The sequence below is a fragment of the Oncorhynchus keta genome, unplaced genomic scaffold (genome assembly GCF_023373465.1).
Source record: "Oncorhynchus keta strain PuntledgeMale-10-30-2019 unplaced genomic scaffold, Oket_V2 Un_contig_1027_pilon_pilon, whole genome shotgun sequence".
NCBI classification, from domain to species: domain Eukaryota; kingdom Metazoa; phylum Chordata; class Actinopteri; order Salmoniformes; family Salmonidae; genus Oncorhynchus; species Oncorhynchus keta.
In genome coordinates, this window is record NW_026277059.1 from 425,013 (window position 1) to 436,499 (window position 11,487).

Consider the following 11,487-nt stretch of genomic DNA (forward strand, 5'->3'; position numbering starts at 1 on the left):
CAACAAGTCTGGTTGAGCTTTCTGTGTCGCAGAGTAGATCCCAACGAGTCTGGTTGAGCTTTCTGTGTCGCAGAGTAGATCCCAACAAGTCTGGTTGAGCTTTCTGTGTCGCAGAGTAGTAGATCCCAACGAGTCTGGTTGAGCTTTCTGTGTCGCAGAGTAGATCCCAACGAGTCTGGTTGAGCTTTCTGTGTCGCAGAGTAGTAGATCCCAACGAGTCTGGTTGAGCTTTCTGTGTCGCAGAGTAGTAGATCCCAACGAGTTTGGTTGAGCTTTCTGTGTCGCAGAGTAGTAGATCCCAACGATCTTGGTTGAGCTTTCTGTGTCGCAGAGTAGATCCCAACGAGTTTGGTTGAGCTTTCTGTGTCGCAGAGTAGATCCCAACGAGTTTGGTTGAGCTTTCTGTGTCGCAGAGTAGATCCCAACAAGTTTGGTTGAGCTTTCTGTGTCGCAGAGTAGATCCCAACGATCTTGGTTGAGCTTTCTGTGTCGCAGAGTAGATCCCAACGATCTTGGTTGAGTTTTCTGTGTCGCAGAGTAGATCCCAGCGAGTCTGGTAGAGCTTTCTGTGGGGGAACAAAATTCTCACACAAGCGCTGCATGTACACACACACACACACACACACACACACACACACACACACACACACACACACACACACACACACACACACACACACACACACACACACACACACTGTATACACACAAACAAACATAGGTCTTGTGCAAAAATGAACATGTTTTGCAAAAGATGTTTACAAATATTCATGCGCTCAGAAAGTCTCTCAAAGAGCAATCTTTAAAGACAAGATGTTGATGTCCGGTTGCCCAGGGGATGTGGGAGACTGTAGCTACTGTAGTGTCAGTGTTGTTAATGTATGGTGTGATTTCTAATAGGTCAGGGATGTACCTGCAAGCTCTTTTGTTCATATTTGACAAACTCCTGAGACATGAAGGGTTGTTTATGTGCCCCTCTCCCGTCTCCGGTCCTTTAAGATGGACGGCGGGTCTTTGGGAGATTCAAGGTGAAAGACTAGCACTGCCCTTGATCAGTAGGGGAGGATTTCAGTTGTATTGTGAAGGGGTGAATTCAAGCAACAGCCCAGAGGGTTAAGGTGCTTGTGCTCATAAACAACAACAATAGATATATCATCTGAGGAAACCATTTAGTCATAATTCTGTATTTGCTAACTGGTTCCACTCCCATTGATTTGCACGGAGTTATGGTAATGCTAAGCTGTGATCTAACTGCGCTAACCCAAATCTTAGATCCCTGATGTTGAGTCCATAGACCACTAAGTCTAGGCATCCATTCTAAACAGTAACATGTATATTTTGAATGCACTATCTCTTTAATACATTGAATAATGCCTTATTACCTTTATATTGAGTGTAACCTATAAGATATCCAACTAGTCCCCAGACAGTTCATTTCTAGCACACTATTGGACCTGTCATCTCCTCTTTATATCCAGCTAGTATTTCACCCTCTATTACTCTGCAGCCTCTGAAGGCTCAGAACCATCTCCAGGGAGACCACCTGTGAACCCCACACAAGTGCTGGTGGGTGGGAGGGGGGTTCTGTGTGTTTCTGTGAGTCAAACGGGGGAACCTGCTGTTAGAAGCTGGCCGAGTATTTAGAGGGTTAGCTGCTGGAGCCAAGCAGACATTCTGTATCTATTCACAGTGTCTCTCTCTGTCACTCTCTGTTTCTGTGTCTCTCTCCCTTGCTCTCTCAATTCAATTTAATTACATTTCAATTATCTGTCTCTCTCCCTCTCTCAATTTAATTCCATTTCAATTCTCTCTCTCTCTCTCTCTTCTCTTCTCTTCTCTTCTCTTCTCTTCTCTTCTCTTCTCTTCTCTCTCTCTCGTGTCTTCCGCCTGGGTTTCCTCCCTAACTCACAGGGTCAGGGGGCTACTGCCGCCACTCTCGTTCAGGGAGGCCCAGTGGGACTGTTCTTCAGCCCTCCACTGTGTTAGACAGGAAAGGACCTCTTCTCTTGTCCAGCTAGCTGCCTCAGACCTGACAGGGCAGCAGAGCGGTGGAAGGATTAGCCAGGAAAGGACCTCTTCTCTTGTCCAGCTAGCTGCCTCAGACCTGACAGGGCAGCAGAGCGGTGGAAGGATTAGCCAGTGTTGACACTTTACTTAAAGGTCTGCTAGTAAACTGCTTATGAATGTTGACTTATTTAGAAACTATTTACTAATAAACTATTTCCTATTAAACTATTTACTATTAAACTATTCACTATTAAACTATTCACTATTAAACTATTCACTATTAAACTATTCACTATTAAACTATTCACTATTAAACTATTTACTATTAAACTATTTACTATTAAACTACTATTATTAGCCTCTTCTCTTGCCAGCTGTAAACTATTTACTATTAAAAACTATTCACTATTAAACTATTTACTATTAAACTATTTACTATTAAACTATTTACTATTAAACTATTTACTATTAAACTATTCACTATTAAACTATTTACTATTAAACTATTCACTATTAAACTATTTACTATTAAACTATTTACTATTAAACTATTCACTATTAAACTATTCACTATTAAACTATTCACTATTAAACTATTCACTATTAAACTATTTACTATTAAACTATTTACTATTAAACTATTCACTATTAAACTATTTACTATTAAACTATTTACTATTAAACTATTTACTATTAAACTATTTACTATTAAACTATTTACTATTAAACTATTCACTATTAAACTATTCACTATTAAACTATTTACTATTAAACTATTCACTATTAAACTATTTACTATTAAACTATTCACTATTAAACTATTCACTATTAAACTATTCACTATTAAACTATTCACTATTAAACTATTCACTATTAAACTATTCACTATTAAACTATTCACTATTAAACTATTCACTATTAAACTATTTACTATTAAACTATTTACTATTAAACTATTTACTATTAAACTATTTACTATTAAACTATTCACTATTAAACTATTCACTATTAAACTATTCACTATTAAACTATTCACTATTAAACTATTTACTATTAAACTATTCACTATTAAACTATTCACTATTAAACTATTCACTATTAAACTATTCACTATTAAACTATTTACTATTAAACTATTTACTATTAAACTATTTACTATTAAACTATTCACTATTAAACTATTTACTATTAAACTATTCACTATTAAACTATTCACTATTAAACTATTCACTATTAAACTATTTACTATTAAACTATTCACTATTTACTATTAAACTATTCACTATTAAACTATTTACTATTAAACTATTTACTATTAAACTATTTACTATTAAACTATTTACTATTAAACTATTTCACTATTAAACTATTCACTATTAAACTATTTACTATTAAACTATTTACTATTAAACTATTCACTATTAAACTATTTACTATTAAACTATTCACTATTAAACTATTCACTATTAAACTATTTACTATTAAACTATTTCACTATTAAACTATTCACTATTAAACTATTTACTATTAAACTATTTACTTTAAACACTATTAAACTATTCACTATTAAACTATTCACTATTAAACTATTTACTATTAAACTATTTACTATTAAACTATTCACTATTAAACTATTTACTATTAAACTATTCACTATTAAACTATTTACTATTAAACTATTCACTATTAAACTATTTACTATTAAACTATTACTATTAAACTATTTACTATTAAACTATTCACTATTAAACTATTTACTATTAAACTATTTACTATTAAACTAACTATTAAACTATTCACTATTAAACTATTTACTATTAAACTATTCACTATTAAACTATTTACTATTAAACTATTCACTATTAAACTATTTACTATTAAACTTTACTATTAAACTATTTACTATTAAACTATTTACTATTAAACTATTCACTATTAAACTATTTACTATTAAACTATTCACTATTAAACTATTTACTATTAAACTATTCACTATTAAACTATTTACTATTAAACTATTCACTATTAAACTATTCACTATTAAACTATTCACTATTAAACTATTCACTATTAAACTATTCACTATTAAACTATTCACTATTAAACTATTCACTATTAAACTATTTACTATTAAACTATTTACTATTAAACTATTTACTATTAAACTATTTACTATTAAACTATTCACTATTAAACTATTCACTATTAAACTATTCACTATTAAACTATTCACTATTAAACTATTTACTATTAAACTATTTACTATTAAACTATTTACTATTAAACTATTTACTATTAAACTATTTACTATTAAACTATTCACTATTAAACTATTCACTATTAAACTATTCACTATTAAACTATTCACTATTAAACTATTCACTATTAAACTATTTACTATTAAACTATTTACTATTAAACTATTTACTATTAAACTATTTACTATTAAACTGTTCACTATTAAACTATTCACTATTAAACTATAGAAACATATTTACTGTTAAACTATTCACTATTAAACTATTTACTATTAAACTATTTACTATTAAACTATTCACTATTAAACTATTCACTATTAAACTATTCACTATTAAACTATTCACTATTAAACTATTCACTATTAAACTATTTACTATTAAACTATTTACTATTAAACTATTCACTATTAAACTATTCACTATTAAACTATTTACTATTAAACTATTTACTATTAAACTATTTACTATTAAACTATTTACTATTAAACTATTCACTATTAAACTATTTACTATTAAACTATTCACTATTAAACTATTTACTATTAAACTATTCACTATTAAACTATTTACTATTAAACTATTTACTATTAAACTATTCACTATTAAACTATTTACTATTAAACTATTCACTATTAAACTATTTATTAAACTGGTTATTAAACTATTCATTTAAACTGGTTATTAAACTGGTCATTATTAAACTATTCACTATTAAACTATTTACTATTAAACTATTTGGTCTATTAAACTGGTTATTAAACTATTAAACTATTCACTATTAAACTATTAGACTATTAAACTATTCACTATTAAACTATTACACTATTAAACTATTTAAACTATTAAACTATTTACTATTAAACTGGTTATTAGAGTGGTCATTAAACTATTTACTATTAGGGAAACTATTTAAACTATTAAACTGGTTATTAGACTGGTCATTAGGGAAACTATTAGACTGGTCATTAAGACTGGTTATTATTGGTCATTATTAAACTGGTTTTACTGGTCATTAAACTATTCACTATTAAACTGGTTATTAGACTGGTCATTAAACTATTCACTATTAAACTGGTTGTTAAACTGGTTATTAGAACTGGTTATTTAGTGGTCATTAGGGAAGACTGGTTATTAGAGTGGTCATTAGGGAAGACTGGTTATTAAACTGGTCATTAAACTATTTGGTATTAGGGAAACTGGTTCATTAGGGAGAGACTGGTTATTAGAGTGGTCATTAGGGAGAGACTGGAAATCACACTGGTTATTAGGGAGAGACTGGTTATTAGAGTGGTCATTAGGGAGAGACTGGTTATTAGAGTGGTCATTTGGGAGAGACTGGTTGTTAAACTGGTCATTAGGGAGAGACTGGTTATTAGAGTGGTCATTGGGGAGAGACTGGTTATTAGAGTGGTCATTAGGGAGAGACTGGTTATTAGAGTGGTCATTAGGGAGAGACTGGTTATTAGAGTGGTCATTAGGGAGAGACTGGTTATTAGACTGGTCATTAGGGAGAGACTGGTTGTTAAACTGGTCATTAGGGAGAGACTGGTTATTAGAGTGGTCATTAGGGAGAGACTGGTTATTAGAGTGGTCATTAGGGAGAGACTGGTTATTAGAGTGGTCATTAGGGAGAGACTGGAAATTACACTGGTTATTAGGGAGAGACTGGTTGTTAAACTGGTTATTAGGGAGAGACTGGTTATTAGAGTGGTCATTAGGGAGAGACTGGTTATTAGAGTGGTCATTAGGGAGAGACTGGTTATTAGAGTGGTCATTGGGGAGAGACTGGTTATTAGAGTGGTCATTAGGGAGAGACTGGTTATTAGACTGGTCATTAGGGAGAGACTGGTTATTAGAGTGGTCATTAGGGAGAGACTGGTTATTAGAGTGGTCATTAGGGAGAGACTGGTTGTTAAACTGGTTATTAGGGAGAGACTGGTTATTAGAGTGGTCATTAGGGAGAGACTGGGAGTGGTCATTAGGGAGACTGGTTATTAGAGTGGTCATTAGGGAGAGACTGGTTATTAGAGTGGTCATTAGGGAGAGACTGGTTATTAGAGTGGTCATTACTGGAGAGACTGGTTATTAGAGTGGTCATTAGGGAGAGACTGGTTATTAGAGTGGTCATTAGGGAGAGACTGGTTATTAGAGTGGTCATTAGGGAGAGACTGGTTATTAAACTGGTCATTAGGGAGAGACTGGTTATTAGAGTGGTCATTAGGGAGAGACTGGTTATTAGAGTGGTCATTAGGGAGAGACTGGTTATTAGAGTGGTCATTAGGGAGAGACTGGTTATTAGAGTGGTCATTAGGGAGAGACTGGTTATTAGAGTGGTCATTAGGGAGAGACTGGTTGTTAAACTGGTCATTAGGGAGAGACTGGTTATTAGAGTGGTCATTAGGGAGAGACTGGTTATTAGAGTGGTCATTGGGGAGAGACTGGTTATTAGAGTGGTCATTAGGGAGAGACTGGTTATTAGAGTGGACATTAGGGAGAGACTGGCTATTAGAGTGGTCATTAGGGAGAGACTGGAAATTACACTTGTTGTTAGGGAGAGACTCTGGGTAATTAGACTGGTCATTAGACTGGTTATTAGGGAGAGACTCAAAATTACCCTGGTCATTAGACTGGTCATTATGGAGAGACTGGTCATTAGACTGGTCATTAGACTGGTCATTATGGAGAGACTGGTCATTAGACTGGTCATTATGGAGAGACTGGTCATTATGGGTCCTGCAGAGTAGTGACATTCAGAAGGGGAGAATGATGGGAATTCTTCATTGAGGTGTGGGTGGATTTTCAATGTAATGTACACTGGATAGAGCCCATTGTGGTGTGGGTGACTGTGCATGCGTGTGTGTGCATAGATCAATGTGTTTGTGTGTGTCTGTGTGTATGTTTACAAACTGGGGACTTTCCTCTGATTGTACCCATTCATCCACACACTGTAACGACCCCAGCCAACCACTTCTGTCAGAGCGGAAGGTCACCCCGGCTGTTCAGAGCTATCAAACAACCTGACAATTGCCCCCCCCCCTCTCTCTCTGTCTCTGTGTCATTTTTTCTCTCTCTCTCTTTCTTTTCTCCCTCCCCTCTTCTCTCTCTATTTCTCTCTCTCTATTTCTCCTCCCCTCTTTCTCTCTCTCTGTCTCACTCTCTCTCGTGAGATTCTGCAGAGTGCTGATCCAGACCCTTCATCTGCTTGCTGGCTACTGCAAATGTTCCAGTCTCTCCAGTTACCAGCCTTTAGTGTGTAACTGATCTCCTTAAAGAGTGTGACCCAGTCATCCTGAACACCTCTCCGTTTCATTAGGACACTATTCACTTATCTTTATGTGCTTCGGATGACATGTGAGGTGAACATCTGGTCTATTCTCTCTCTTCGCTCGCTCTCTCTCTTTCTTTCAAACACACACACACACACACATCATATAAGTAGGTACATCAGATTTCTCACAACACTTGCCATGAAATGCGTTTGGATACTTTACATGCCCGGGGAAGAAAAAGGAACCTGTTTATTTGTACATTGTGTCAGCGAGGTGTGAGTGAGTACCACAGACAACTGTCTCTGAGAGTACGCTTCCTTGTTTGCCCTGCGTTTACTGCCGTGTACACAAAGAGCCCCTTCCAGCTGTCTTGTCACAATGCCATTTGCATCCATGTTGGTGAATACATTGGCAAGCACTGCAATATGTATGGCTGCCGTGCCCCAGGTTACACAGATATGGAAGTGGTTTGATAATCCCACTGAAGTGAAGTGGAGGGGGGGTTTGCTCCAGTAACCATCCTACCTCACGGTTAGCTCTTTGTTTTACCACGTTGAAAACACAGTGCCATGGGATTGAAACAGAAAGCCAATTAGCTTAACCAGCGTCCAGCTTTTTCTCCGGAGGGGGGTCCTTGCATTTTCTACCTCTTTTTACTCCTCCGCCGGGAGACTGAAGAGGTTAGCGAGAGAAGAAAGTCCTCTTCTTTTGGTTATTTATTTATTCATGGATTTATTTAATATTCATGATTTTTCCAGGACTATCTGGCTGCAGAGGGGAATTTACTGCTCTGGAGGCGACGGACTGGGAACGAAATCACGTTTTAGCTCCATTGAGCTTTGTGGATGAAGGGAAGGGAAAAAAGAGAGAGAGGGAGGGAGAGGAAGGTTTATGTGCTCTCCAGTAAATGGGAGGTAGGCCTGTAAGGTGACAGGCTGTGTTTATTACTGATCTGTCAGCCGGTTAATGGGTAGAGGAGAGTGGAGCAGAGCAGCTCATATAGAGGCCAGGCTGGAACTGCATGGCAGGCAGAGAGTGAGCTCTCAACAGTGGTCTGGATTCATAGTACCACTCTGGCAGACCCAGTCTTCAAGGTTGCTTCCACAGTCCCCAAAGAATAACATAACCCCATCGCTTTCTCTACATTCTCAACCGACATTCTCCCCCAGACATTATTTTCAGTTTCCCCCTCTCCCTCGTATAACAGGCAGAGAGAGATCTTAACAATGGGACTCAATGCTAGTACTACTAACAGAACCAATGATGGTACCACTAACAGAACCAATGATGGTACCACTAACAGAACCAATGATGGTACTAACAGAACCAATGATGGTACTAACAGAACCAATGATGGTACTAACAGAACCAATGATGGTACTACTAACAGAACCAATGATGGTACTACTAACAGAACCAATGATGGTACTAACAGAACCAATGATGGTACTACTAACAGAACCAATGATGGTACTACTAACAGAACCAATGATGGTACTACTAACAGAACCAATGATGGTACTACTAACAGAACCAATGATGGTACTACTAACAGAACCAATGATGGTACTACTAACAGAACCAATGATGGTACTACTAACAGAACCAATGATGGTACTACTAACAGAACCAATGATGGTACTACTAACAGAACCAATGATGGTACTACTAACAGAACCAATGATGGTACTACTAACAGAACCAATGATGGTACTACTAACAGAACCAATGATGGTACTACTAACAGAACCAATGATGGTACTACTAACAGAACCAATGATGGTACTACTAACAGAACCAATGATGGTACTACTAACAGAACCAATGATGGTACTACTAACAGAACCAATGATGGTACTAACAGAACTACTAACAGAACCAATGATGGTACTACTAACAGAACCAATGATGGTACTACTAACAGAACCAATGATGGTACTACTAACAGAACCAATAACAGAACCAATGATGGTACTACTAACAGAACCAATGATGGTACTACTAACAGAACCAATGATGGTACTACTAACAGAACCAATGATGGTACTACTAACAGAACCAATGATAGTACTACTAACAGAACCAATGATGGTACTACTAACAGAACCAATGATGGTACTACTAACAGAACCAATGATGGTACTACTAACAGAACCAATGATGGTACTACTAACAGAACCAATGATGGTACTACTAACAGAACCAATGATAGTACTACTAACAGAACCAATGATGGTAGTACTAACAGAACCAATGGCTGTACTACTAACAGAACCAATGATGGTACTACTAACATAACCAATGACCATACTACTACTAACAGAACCAATGATGGTACTACTAACAGAACCAATGATGGTACTACTAACAGAACCAATGATACTACTGCTAACAGAACCAATGACCATACTACTACTAACAGAACCAATGATGGTACGTACTACTTACGTAACCCTTGACGGTACTACTAACAGAACCAATGACGGTACTACTAACAGAACTCATGATAGTACTAGTCTAACAGAACCAATTGTAGAACCACTAACAGAACCAACGATAGTACTACAGAACAGAACCAGTGTCCAAGGCTGCTTTACAGTACATCCACCTCTCTCCCCTTCTGCTAAACCTTTCTGTGGTATTGATCGGGCTCAACGCTGTGCTGTGTAGGCGGTGTGATTAATTTCCTTGATTAGGAAGAGATTACCCTGCTGTGGGGAGTTAGTGCTGGCCCTGCTAGAATTCATCGCACTTAGGCTGCTGCCTTGTTTTTGTTAATTTGTCAGGTCAGAAATCAAGGATCAATCGCTGGTTTATTTGCCTAGTTCAAGTAGCAATGGGGGGGTGAGGATGTTATTATGGGCACTTTCAATCTGACTGGTCACAGTAGTTGACATTGAGTGGGCAGCAATTGGCGTCATTTGTTTACAGATTCTGTGTCTGATTGTGAAGAATTGTGTTGTTACTAGTAAAAGGACTGTGAAAAGGGTTGTGTGACATGATCCACTTGGAATCGTGATTGCCGTATCGTAATATATTTTCTGCCGTGGTATGTATTGTGAGCTTACAATACTTATCCCTATTATTTCATGCACCCACCTTTTTTAAAGCAATTCAATTCATGTATGTATTATTTATAGTTGTTTTGATTCATGCGTAGTGTGTCAATGTTCATGTACAAACTGTGTAGCCAAAGCATCAAAATCCAGACTTCAGTAAACTGTTTACCCAACATGCTCATTCACCACATCTGCCAGAAAGATCAACATTACTCAAGTCCTTCATCAGCTTACTGTCTCCAACCTGCCTCTCCTGAATACAAAAAAACATGTGGCTACTTGTGATTCTCATTTTGAGAAGACCGACGCAATAGCTTTTGTTGTCATGGAGACCGCACAGTCCATGTTTAACGGGCTGTTTTTTTTACAGTCCAAGAGAAGACTATGCAAACAGTGAGCTGTGTTTGCCCTGTGTGGTTGAGCAGTGATCCAGGAACGCGCTCAGTCGACAGTTCCCCGGGACTCCAAACAGACCATGACTCCAGTCCTCATTATAACAGTGGGACGGACCACCTGAGGACCGAACATAAATAATGCAGAGAGAACCAGAGTTCTGCTGACAAACCCTTCCCCCTCGACCACATGGTTGAACCCCTAGCCCTGGAGGGCATGGTAAAGACATCCCTTACGACACCATACCACACCGTTATGACACTCTATTCCTGTGACTGATGTATTTTCTACCTCCTCTCCACGGGGCCCTATATGGGGTTTCCTATGGATGTGGGCACAGACCCGCAGCTTTGGCTCTGAAAAATAACCCGCAGCAAAAAAATCAAATTCTTTATCTTAATTTGATCCTAATTTACTCCGACAGTCGCAATGAAAAGTGTGAGATGAAAGAGTTGAAATTCCAATGAAGAGGTAATGACCATGGCGAGTCGATAGTGATAT

General features: G+C 36.8%; 1 protein-coding gene across 1 annotated transcript in view; it reads left to right on the forward strand.

Moving 5' to 3' along the window:
- trip4 (thyroid hormone receptor interactor 4) overlaps positions 1–11,224 on the forward strand; it is a 56,509-nt gene extending 45,285 nt beyond the window's left edge. Inside the window, 1 exon segment of the mRNA XM_052500307.1 lies at positions 10,964–11,224. Coding sequence (XP_052356267.1) covers positions 10,964–11,127 — 164 coding nt within the window. The 3' untranslated portion in view covers positions 11,128–11,224.
- The last annotated feature ends 263 nt before the right edge of the window (positions 11,225–11,487 follow it).